The following is an 11,834-nucleotide window of genomic DNA, read 5'->3' on the forward strand; positions in this document are numbered from 1 at the left end:
AAAAAATTATTTTAAAATTTAATTTTTATTTTTTATTTAAACAATATGTCATTTTAAAAAATAATTAATAATCATAATAAAATTTAAATAATCATAAAATAATAAAATTAAAACGAGAAAAACCAAAGTCCTAATCATCTCTAACTCCAGTCAAAACTGTAACTACATATATAGCCCAGAGTAAGAGATCGAACCCAAATGCAGAGATCGAACCCAAATGCTGTGTTTGTTCAAATTTGAATTTAAAATTAATTTTTAATATAATATAAAAAATAAAAAATAAATATTTAATTTAATATTTTTAAAGAAAAAAATTTGTATTATGAATATAAATCCTTCTCAATCCTATAACAAACAAAGACACTTAAAACTTTCCACATCCACAACCCTACCCTTTTCCAGCTCAGTCATGTCCCCTTTTTTATTTTATTTTCTTTCCTTTTATTTCCCTTTTTTGCATATATTAATGTTAGACACGAGTCTTGTAATGAATCTCAGGCACAGTCGATTAGCCTACCCCGCAAGACCCCTTCCTTCCTTCCTTCCAGTACACTACCAAACAATATATCTATATCTATATTTATATTTATATTTATATCATTACCCAACTTTAGCAGCTGAATCAACAACACCACCACCAACTGCTTCGTGTCCATTCCATGTGTCCGATGCCGACATCTCTTTTGTTTCCAAAATTCCAGAAAACCCCATCTCCTATTTTGCCTCCAACAAAACCCCCCCAAAAACATAAATCAAAGAAATGAATCCTTTTCTTATGAACTGAAGCTTCATTAATGGGTTATTTCTGAGGTTAGCTTTCTCTCTCCTCTCGTGGGCTTCTTTAATTTTGCTTTCATTACAGTAGAACTACTGTTCATTGAATTGAATGAATGTTTTGTGTAAATTTTAGAGATCCCAATAGGTTCGTTGCTCGATGTAGTCAATTCTGTTGCTTGATTAATAAATTAAACTTCACGACAGCTATCGATTCCGTACGTAGATGTAAAGAAACAGTTAGGTTTTGTAATTAATGTGAAGTATATGTCGTACACATTCTCTCCATAAATCTCTACACGTTTTCTCGTGATCTAATAATATTGTTGCCCAATTATTACATAAGAAAAAGTAGAGTGGTTGGTGTGGTGTGTATGAAATTGAAATCTGTAAGATTGTGTAGAAGTGAGGGAGTGATTAACTAACTGACTGTAAGAAGAATTGAATGTAAGATTTTGTTTAATTAGTGACGTTGTTCATGGTTATATCGCAAATGTGGAGATGAATTCAATGGCTAATGTAATGTGTTTCTTTAATTTGTTGTTGTTGTTTTTGGATTTGAAGTTGTTTTTGGCTGTTGGAGCAATGGGGTATTGGATTATTTTGCTCTTTTTGTCATTTATTCCGGCGGCGATTCCGGCGGAAGATGCTAGAATTGTTGTCGACACAAGCTCGGCTGTCGCCGAAACCGACGATAATTATATTTGTGCCACCATTGATTGGTGGCCGCAAGATAAGTGTAATTATGATCGATGCCCGTGGGGTTCTTCATCCGTGTTGAATCTTGTAAGAACTTTTTTTTCCGTGTTTTTTTAGTCCAACTAATGTGTTAGCACCGTACTCACGATATATATATGTTTTTTTTTGGTTCTTAGGATTTATCTCACTCGTTTTTACACAATGCTATTCAAGGTTTGTCCGTATTTTCCGGTTTTAGGAACTATTCTTGGCTTTCCTTTTTTGGACCGCTCGGTGATGCGGCGTGTTATGCTTTTTCTTTTTTTGTGCTCCGCAGCTTTCGGCGCCTTGAGAATTAGAGTCGGCGGATCTTTGCAGGATCAAGTGATATACAATGTTGGGAACTTGACGTCTACTTGCGAACCGTTTAAAAAGGAGAATGGCGGATTGTTTGGATTTTCTAAGGGATGCCTACGTATGGAGCGGTGGGACCAGCTGAATAAACTTTTCGAGGACACAGGGTGAGAATCCGATACCTTTTACGACCCTCATGCATTGGTTAGTTTTTGTGTGGATCGAGCGAGCAACCTACTTGTGTTCCCTTAGTAGTTTTTATTAGATCGATCAAATGTTGTAAGATGGCAAGTCTATTGTTTTGTTATTTGTACAACACTCACTAGCTGTGTTCCTGCAGAGTTATTCCGACTTTTGGCCTCAATGCTCTATACGGGAGGCGGCGCTCTCAAAATAAGGTGTGGGAAGGGGAATGGGATCCGAGCAACGCTCGTGATTTTATAAAATACACTATATCCAAGGGATACCGCATTGACTCATGGGAATTCGGTATGGAATTTTTTTTTTTTTCGTTTTTTTCTTGTTTCAATTTCAAAAATATTGATTAACTTCATGAGCCAATTAACACTGCAAAGGCAACGAGTTATCCGGGCGGGGGGTGGGTGCCAGCGTCAACGCCGAGCAATACGGAAAAGATGCAATCCGTCTCAACAATATGATCAATGAACTGTATGCAAGTTTCCCGGCACGCCCCCGGCTCATAGCGCCTGGTGGGTTCTACGACAAGTGGTGGTTTAATACATTGCTTCAGGTCTCCGGCCCTCACACCGTAAACATTATGTCGCATCACATGTACACTCTCGGCCCAGGTCGGTTCAGTCAGTTCTTTGTTACTTACATTATAGTCACATCCTGAAACGCCCCTCGTCGCAGGAAACGATCACAACCTCTTGAGCAAAATCCTAAACCCGGACCATTTGAATAAAGCAACCTCAATATTCAGCAACGTTACCTCGACTATCCAATCAAATGGTCCTTGGGCCTCCGCTTGGGTCGGGGAATCCGGAGGCGTGTTCAACAACGGCGCTCGGGGCATATCCGATGCCTTTATTAACAGCTTCTGGTAACTTATCGCTTATGTTGTTTCTGAACATGTAATCTTGTTTACTTCACAAGTTCGAAACCATATACACAGGTATTTGGATCAGCTCGGAATGGCAGCGCGATTTAAAACCAAAGTATACTGCCGGCAAACTTTGATCGGTGGATTCTACGGTCTCCTAAACAAAACTACATTTGTTCCGAACCCCGACTATTACAGGTACGTATGTCTGCAATCTATTGTACAATGTTGTAGTTCAATCTACCCAAGCATGAGCTTTAAAATGTCGATGCAGCGCGCTTCTTTGGCATCGGCTGATGGGGAAAGGTGTGCTTGAACTTAACAGCTATGCATCGCCGCATCTACGGGCCTATGCTCATTGTGCAAAAGAACGAGTAAGATATTTTTCAGTCTAGTAAAATTTTGCGATTGCGTCGCTGATTAATAGTTATTTCTTCCTTATTACAGACGGGCATAACTGTACTTCTGATCAACTTAAGCAATGAAACTACATACAACGTCGAAATCATGTCAAGCAACAACCAAGAACTGACAGTGAAAGACAAAACCAACAAGAAGCAGCGTGCGAGGTCCTTTATCAACAGCCTTAAGAGATCGGTTTCATGGATTGGAAACAAAGCCTCGGACGAAAAATTGTGGCGAGAAGAGTACCACTTGACGCCGGAGAGTGGCGATCTCCAAAGCAAGACGATGTTGTTAAACGGGGAGCAGCTGCAACTGACTCAAACGGGAAATATCCCCAGTTTGGCTCCGGTCCTACGTGATGTGAAATCTCCGATCAGCATTGCTCCTTTGTCCATCAAGTTTGCTGTGTACCCTAACTTTGAAGCACAGGGGTGTGAATGAAGTGTGTGATCTATAGGTGGTGAATACATAATAACATACATGTCTTCTTTTTTACGATATTGATATTGACACCGAATAAAAGAAACCATAACATATTCTATGAATGCCCAATGTATGTTGTACCTACCATATTCTTCTACAAATGCATAATGTCCGTCGCACCTGAACAAGAGACCATTTCTTGCAACCGTAGCTAATAAATATCATTTTCTGACGGGCCAAGGATAATTCTCGGGGATTTCTCAAGTGAAAGGATAGAAGTTTGAAAAAAGTACACTGCCGAGGAAAATGTAAGCAATGCAGTATGCCCATATGAGATGTCCCAGCCTCTTTCCGACTCTAGGTGATGATATTACCCCTGAGGCAAACCAGTAAAGCGGAGGGCTAGCAGATAGGAATCGAGTTGCAACCTGAACGCGCAATATTAATGCATATTACGAAAGCTGTGAGAAGAAAGGAAGAATGTAATGGCAAAAATAAATTATGCAGAGAAGAAACAGAAACATAAGAACAAAGGCCTAATAAGAAAGAGTATTAGCTGTCGCCATTACTTTGATTTCACAGCTACAGCATGGATTTATCCCTGTTCGATTTCAAATGAAAAATCATTTTTCGCACTATTTAATCTATATATTGTTTTCTCTTTAAAAAATATTGCATTTGAGTCTCATTTTTCATTATAAAAAATAGCATCCAACAATATTTTCCATCTAAAAAATATAATCAATCAAAACACAAGTAAATGCAACAAGGAATGAGATATGAAACCGGGACTGACCTGAACATGCATCACAAAAAATGCCGTTGCAGCCATGACACCCAAGTGTATGACAAATGGAAGAATAATAACAGGATCGAACTGCAGTCTGTGTGCTGCTTCATGTCGTGAAGGCTGTTCGACCAAATTTTCGTTCTCAATAATTGCTTTCCTCCGTTTGAGAATCTTGTCATCTGGATAGATAATAACACTGATGAAAAATAATCAACTATATTCAACTAAGAGGAGAATCACATATACTTTGTGTTAGATATTGTTAGAAATATTATATGTCAATTTTGTATTTAGAATAGTGTAGAGACCTTTTTGTTATTTTAGATAGTTGGTTTATATCTTTAGGGATTATTCCTGTAATTATGTTTTTTGTCTATTGGAATGAAACGGGATTGCGCACTCTACACTTTGATCACTTGTCACCTATAAAGTTTACAAGGAAAGGCTTGGGAATTTCCTATTCATCATATATAACAGGCAATGAGGATCACAAGCACACACAACCAAATATGTGCCAGCACAAGAATTTGTCAGCCTCGGCATAAAAATGTATGATTTTTGTTTAGAGTGAAGTAATGAGAGCTCCAACAAGGCCAAAGGAAGATTAAACATCACAGATATCATACAAGCAGTCAAGTATATAACATACCACATCCCAATAACTACCACATTTAATACCGTAGCAGACAGTGAAGAAAAGGAAATGTATAATTTTATGTTTTTAACTACCAACCAGTAACGAAAGTTGCAACAGGGCAGCTGTGAGTGTGTGTGGAGATAAGTTTTTAATCATAAAAACTTTCAGAATGTGTAGGGGTGTTGATGGACATGACTAATCAACACAACTGCCACTGTACAGTTTAAAAGAAGCCAAATCAACACATTTGATAAAAAATGAGCTATAAAAACCAAGAATTGTTCGCTGAATTAAAGAGGCACATATATAAAGAAGCATGTGGATAAAATAGTTTACAGTTACTAGTACAAGCAGTAATGGAAATGGAAGATGCTGAAGAGATATATTTAAAAACATATTGTTTAGTAATATGCTTTCAATGTAAAAAGTCCGTAACATTAGTTTAACTAAGGAAACATGATGTTCTTTAGTTTGAACATAACAAATAAATTATGAACTTTAAGTCCAAAGGAAATGCATTATTTTAGGTCCCTATATTTAGGTCTCTACAATGTAATGATGAAGTTTGAAACCACTGCAAATCCAGGATGATTCACTTTTAAGTCTTCAAAAACAATTTCCTATAAGCCCACACTGTAATGGTTATGTTTGGTTGACCACAATTAAACATGTGAAAGCATCACAAAGACAACTTGTTGGCTCTTATTATTTCCACAGTAGGAAAGCACAATATATATATATATATATGTAGAGAGAGAGAGAGAGAGAGAGAGAGAGAGAGAGAGAGAGAGAGAGAGAGAGAGAGAGTCATATATATATATATATATATTAGCAGCTTAAAAGGAAACAGACCTTGCACTTTAGGAACATCCTCTGAAAAAACGGCAGTGCTTGGTTGTTCACCAGCCAACTCTTTTTCTTTTGAAGAAGCCCGAAGGCCAAGAGAGAGAAAAACCTCAGGCCATCGCTTAACATAGCAGGCAAGTGAACAAAGTGCTAGAGACAATATTGGTGATGCTAGAAGAAAATTGGGCAACTGTTTGACTTGAAAATATCTTAAGAAGCCAACTCCCCTAGCACAAGATAACAAACATCAGGAGAAAAGACAGAGAATAGAAGGCAGTCATTTGTCATCCAAATCATTTTGAAGAAATGCGCAGCAATGTGCAGGAAATTTTTATACCGCAACTTGAGTCAGTTTCAGGCAATGTGCAATCCTTGCAAATCAGCAGGGTGATGAAGCAACAACAGACATTGTGACTCTCAAGATGCAGGAGAAAACATAGTATGAAACAAAAAAATGACTCTTTAGAAGTTCCATTATATTTCTGTGGGATGTTGTCAACTACCAAGAAATCCTGACGGCATTAAGTTATCAAATTAAAGATGGCAAGAACACTTGTTCTCCTACATGATACAATAAAAAAAAATGGTACAGAAACATAAATCTTCACTCAGATAGACGTTAGCATATGAAGCAAACAACTGAATTCTGAATTGTATATATAATAGCCAACATTTGTACATACCAATAGTGGCTTTGAATATAATTATAGAGTAAAGGAAGTCTTGCCTTGCACCAAGGCCTCATATCATCCACAGAGCGGTGCACACAGATATTGAAGTAGCCATATGTTTGAAAAGAGATAAAGGGTGCAAAGATAAATAGAGTGCGTATTGCCCCACCCAGAAGAATCCTTGACATTCGAATCTAGCAAGCATAAGGATTCAATATTTATAGAACATAGAAAAAATAGAAAAAGAATAAGAAAATAAATAAATAAATTATACAAAACTAAAATATTTTTCAAGGCAACCAAAAGTGAGGGCCTTCAGTATATAAGTCCATAATTTCGAATTTTAGAAAAGGATCATATTTTCACATTACTATAAGTATTAACACTCAATCATATTGTGTTATTGCAACAATAAATTTTAGCCAAAAAAAAACTGTCTAATTATATAGCTATCTGAAATAGAACATAATTTCGAATTTTAGAAAAGGATCATATTTTCACATTACTATAAGTATTAACACTCAATCATATTGTGTTATTGCAACAATAAATTTTAGCCAAAAAAAAACTGTCTAATTATATAGCTATCTGAAATAGAACATAATTGCAAACTACATAAAGTAACCAAATATTAAAGATATTGCAATCGCACATATTCCTGTTCTAATAATTATTTCCTCACACCCTCCTCGCAAACTGAACGTGGGGTACTTTATTAAAGTTCAAAACTGGTGGTAGTGTAAATCAGCTACACAACAAAGTATAACTGAACAAACATCTCACGAAGCTAAAAAAACAGAGAGTAGCCGCTCAGACTGTCAAGAAGAGTGGAGAATAATAAAAGTTTTGAATTGAAATAGTTGTGTGATATGATATAAATAGGTGTTCATGTGATGTTTTGAATGTAAAATTAATTTTTATTATAATATAAAAAATGAAAAATTAGTATTTGATTTGATGTTTTTGGGGGAAAAAATTGAGTGAATAGTTAAAATCTTTGGAAATCTTCTAAACAAACACATCATTAATGTATATTTCATCTATGGCACCTAGAAGATGCAATAAGAAACATATACAGGAGAGACAATGAACAAAAGGCTTCAAAAGCATGACAATGATTATCTGGCATTAAAGAAATAAATAAATAAATAAACACTGACAGATAACTGTGTATAATGATCCCTAATCCAACTTTATATTATCATTCAGAAGATGTCAAACAGCTACATAACTAATAGGAGTTCCATACACCATGGTATGCAACAAACAGCCAAAGACAGGTAGAAAAGAATGAATTTACCACCAATCATCTTCTACATGTGCATACTCATGAGAACTAGCATAAATACCAGCAAACACAAGAAGAGTTTATATCAGAACCCACAGATAACAATAGAAACAACTGATTCCACACAAAAAGATGCATGTTTGCTCATGCTACTACTGTGGTTTTCAATGACAGCAGCAAGAGGATTGAGTTGGGCAAGGAGATGAAACCTAGGCGTGATATTATGTTAGCAATAGAAGACATTTTTCTCTATTAAATAAAGGGTAAATTATATAACACCCCCTTTTATTTTAATAAAAATGCACAAAACACCCTATATTTTATTTATTGTGTGAATCCCCCTCGTGTTAATGTAAAGTTTGCACGAAACATCCTCCTTGTCCAAAACTGATGTTTGGTTCTAAACAAAACCTAAATTACGCAGGTTTTATACAAATAAAAAACGTAAAAGTTTTTAAATAACTTTTTTGTATAAAACAAATAAATAAACAATTGATCAATCATGTATTTTTATAATTTTTGTAAAAATCAGATAATAATGTCTCCAAAAAACCATAAAATGAATGATTAATCAATTGTTTATTTATTTATTTTATTCAAAAAAATTATTTAAGATAAATTACTTTTTCATTTGTATAAAAGTTGCGTAATTTAGGTCTTTATTTAGAACCAAACATCAGTTTTAGACAAAAAGGGTGTTCGTAAAAATTTTACATTAACACGAAGGAGTTTCACGCAATAAATAGAACACAGGGTGTTTTGTGTATTTTTACTAAAATACACGGGGATGTTATATAATTTACCCTTAAATAAATTATCAAAACATTCTATCAATAAAGTGTTCTTACAACAAAAAATGTGAAAAAGAAATCCCAAGTATTATTAGAAAACTGTTACAAACTAGAATATAAACCAGAAACCATATAAATACCATATCTTTTAGAGAATGAAAATAAATAACTTCCTGAAATAGTACTTATTCCAAACACCATAATCTAGTAAGACAAGGATCTAAATCCTATGCTAAACCGCAACATTCAGCTGTGGTTCAGCATGTTTTATACTTGATTTAGAATATTATTTTATAGTTCAACATACAAACATAAACATGGTTCAAAAGTTCAACATTGTGCAAAGGTTTTACATGGTTTTACCATATTTTGCACATTGTTTAGTAGATTTCTTTTATGGTTTAGAAAATTTTCATACCACTCAACAATAAAAATTCTAAAATAATTGTGCATATGATCCGAACCTAAAAATTATTTTAATTAATAGAATTACAAATTTAGCTTGATATGTAGAACCGCGCATTATTTATGTTCTTTATTTAAAGGTTAATGAAATTCATCCCGCAACTAATTAGATGTTTTGCTTTCATCCTGTACCAATCATGTGAACTATAATGTGACATAGTAGGAGCTAACCTAGCTTGCCACATCAGCTCTGAAATTCTACATCTGCAAGCTAAGTAGCTTCAATGATACCACATTGTGTTACATACTTGAACATGCAATTTTCTAGTGAAGAACTAGAACATCAAACTAACTACGAGATTAATTTCCAACAAACTTCAAACAAAGGATAAAAATAAATAAGATACTGCATATGAAACTAAGAAAATGTGTATGTTTGATCGTGTTTTGGAATAGTAAAATTTTGAATCCTAATAATTATTTGATGCGACATAAATAGTTATTTGATGTGATACTTTCAAAAGATCTTTTTTTTGTATGTAATGTATTAAATGAAAAATAGATGTATGATATAATATTTTGGGAAGGAAAAAATTGAACTACAGTAGATAAAACAATGAAAACAGGGAGGAGAAAACACAACCAAACAAACCCACAATATTTCCAATATATAAAAATGGGAAAACAACACTCAAGAAAAGTCCCTATACAAAACTGGTTATGCAGAAAAACTTGAAAAAAGTGAATTTGAAAATCTTTCATGGGCAAAAGTAGCAGCAATGCCTGAAGTAGAAGGTAATGTAGCAAGTTTCCCAATCCAGGAGGCAAGCACTATAAATCTAGTAAGCATCAATTCGAATATTATAAATTAAGGATAAACATTAATTGAGGGGGAATCAACTTACAATACAGCATTTTCTAGAGCATAAAGTTTCCTTTGCTCGTTGCATTGTCCGGAAACAAAAATAGCCTGCGTTAAGCACCCCATTAGACCGAGCACAACCAGAGAGCGCAAAACAAAATGTTGCCCAGTGATCGTTGCCATTAATGAAAAAATTCATCCCTCCAAATGTTAAGAAAGCATACAGGCTCTCAGAATATCTGCAGATAATGTCAAGACAGCATTATTGCTTTAATATTTTCTGTACTAACACAAAAACAATAAAAGATCATGGCTGTCAGAAGATACATTGATGTGTAGAATATCGAAGCTGGATTAAAGCAAAACAAAATCGACGATCTGAATGCTAACTCTTGGTCCTTCAATACTCTAATTGAAAGTCTGCCAAAAATATGAAAAAACAACAATCACATGATGAGACTATAACATACCGTAGGATAGCTGGTGGCTCACACAGCTAGATTTGAATTAACACACATGATATCAGGTATAAACAAAACAAAAGGACATATAAATTAATAGTTTTTGATGAGGCTGGAAACTTACAGGTATAAGCATAATGCAGCAAAAACAAACACAATGTTATTGAGCACATAGCCAGATAATCCAAGCACAGCCCTGTATCCAATTAGAGGCACCAATGGAGCAAAAACTGCAAAGCATCATAAAAATCAAAACTGCTACCAACAATGGCAGACAGGATGCATTGCTACTTAGAAACTTCCCTTCTGTTACAGATCTTCAGACAATGAAAAAATAACCTGGTACGGTTGGTGAATTACGCCGCATATTAAACTAGAGCGAAACAATCTAAAATATTGGCGTTCTTAATTTTCATTCTTCCACTAGTCTCTAATCCAAACAGAGAGTAAGCATGTCCCTAAAAAATCACCAAGGACTATGAACCACTAAATCACCTGTTTTCGAGAGAAATGAAATGCAAAGAGGAAGCAGCGGCAAGAAAGCGTAGGTCTGCTCGTATTCATATCCGCACTCCGCAACGCGTACGAAGTACACACCATCCCACACAATGCTTCTCTCAATTGCCGATCCCACGCTCGGCAGGAGAACCTGCGCCGGATTTTCCGAATCGGCGGAAGAGAGGCACGGAGGGTTTATTGAAGCAGAGGTGTCGTATGGACTGAGAACAGATCGCCAGAGAATTATTAGAGCTAGTAACAGTACTCGAGAGGTAAATGCATAACGCAGGAGGCGGCGCCTGTCAAGACGGCGGCGGTCGTGGGCAGTCGTCGCCGCGGCGGGATACGGAGCCATTATGCTCGGAAAATGAGAACGAATCTGATGAACTTGGTTTTTTTTTTTTTTTTTTTTTTTTAATTTGGGACCTGGAGGGCCCTCTTGTAAACCCACCGAGTCGAACTTAATAGCCAAATTAGGCCCGACATTTTTTTTATATTTTATTTTTTACTACGACCAAAATTGTGTTTATTACTCCGTTTCGTTTCAATTATTTTCATTTTTTTTCTTTTAGTTTCACTTCAATTAGCACGTTATTTTTAATAAAATTTACTAAATTTATGCTTATTTAACAAATTTAAATGAATTTAATTAACTTAATAGAATTTTGGTATCCTCTGTTATACGAATTCAGGAGAATTCTGATATTTTTTAATATGTCTGGATCATTTGATTGGTGAGTTTAATTAGGGATATTTTGATAATTTACAAAATTAATCAAGAATATTTAATTTAATATATTTGCAAATAATTATTTTTCAAAATGGCGCATATTCAAAATATAATAACAAATGATATCTTTATAATATTATTATGATGTTTTATTGTGA

General features: G+C 34.9%; 2 protein-coding genes across 3 annotated transcripts; one reads left to right on the forward strand and one right to left on the reverse strand.

The window, feature by feature from the left end:
- Positions 1-533: 533 nt before the first annotated feature.
- Positions 534-3,819, forward strand: LOC127262854 (heparanase-like protein 1). Its single transcript, XM_051291691.1, has 10 exons — positions 534-810; positions 1,339-1,560; positions 1,650-1,686; positions 1,790-1,973; positions 2,147-2,295; positions 2,382-2,615; positions 2,680-2,869; positions 2,942-3,067; positions 3,144-3,243; positions 3,317-3,819. Exons 2-10 carry the CDS (start codon positions 1,360-1,362, stop codon positions 3,713-3,715), a joined length of 1,620 nt encoding a protein of 539 aa, XP_051147648.1. The 5' UTR covers positions 534-810; positions 1,339-1,359; the 3' UTR covers positions 3,716-3,819.
- On the reverse strand, positions 3,252-11,361 carry LOC127262855 (uncharacterized). 2 transcript variants are annotated; one of them, XR_007841320.1, is made up of 9 exons: positions 10,944-11,361; positions 10,573-10,678; positions 10,315-10,407; positions 10,031-10,226; positions 6,654-6,835; positions 5,977-6,197; positions 4,494-4,666; positions 3,843-4,125; positions 3,252-3,690 (listed from the first exon to the last, which is right to left on the reverse strand). XR_007841320.1 is itself a non-coding variant. In XM_051291692.1 (8 exons), exons 1-8 carry the CDS (start codon positions 11,299-11,301, stop codon positions 3,958-3,960), a joined length of 1,497 nt encoding a protein of 498 aa, XP_051147649.1. In that variant the 5' UTR covers positions 11,302-11,361; the 3' UTR covers positions 3,252-3,957. The 2 variants fall into 2 exon arrangements, 1 of the variants encoding a protein (XP_051147649.1); XM_051291692.1 differs by having other exon boundaries at positions 3,252-4,125.
- Positions 11,362-11,834: the final 473 nt, after the last annotated feature.

Source organism: Andrographis paniculata, unplaced genomic scaffold, assembly GCF_009805555.1.
Source record: "Andrographis paniculata isolate CXL003 unplaced genomic scaffold, ASM980555v1 Contig66END, whole genome shotgun sequence".
Lineage (NCBI taxonomy): Eukaryota > Viridiplantae > Streptophyta > Magnoliopsida > Lamiales > Acanthaceae > Andrographis > Andrographis paniculata.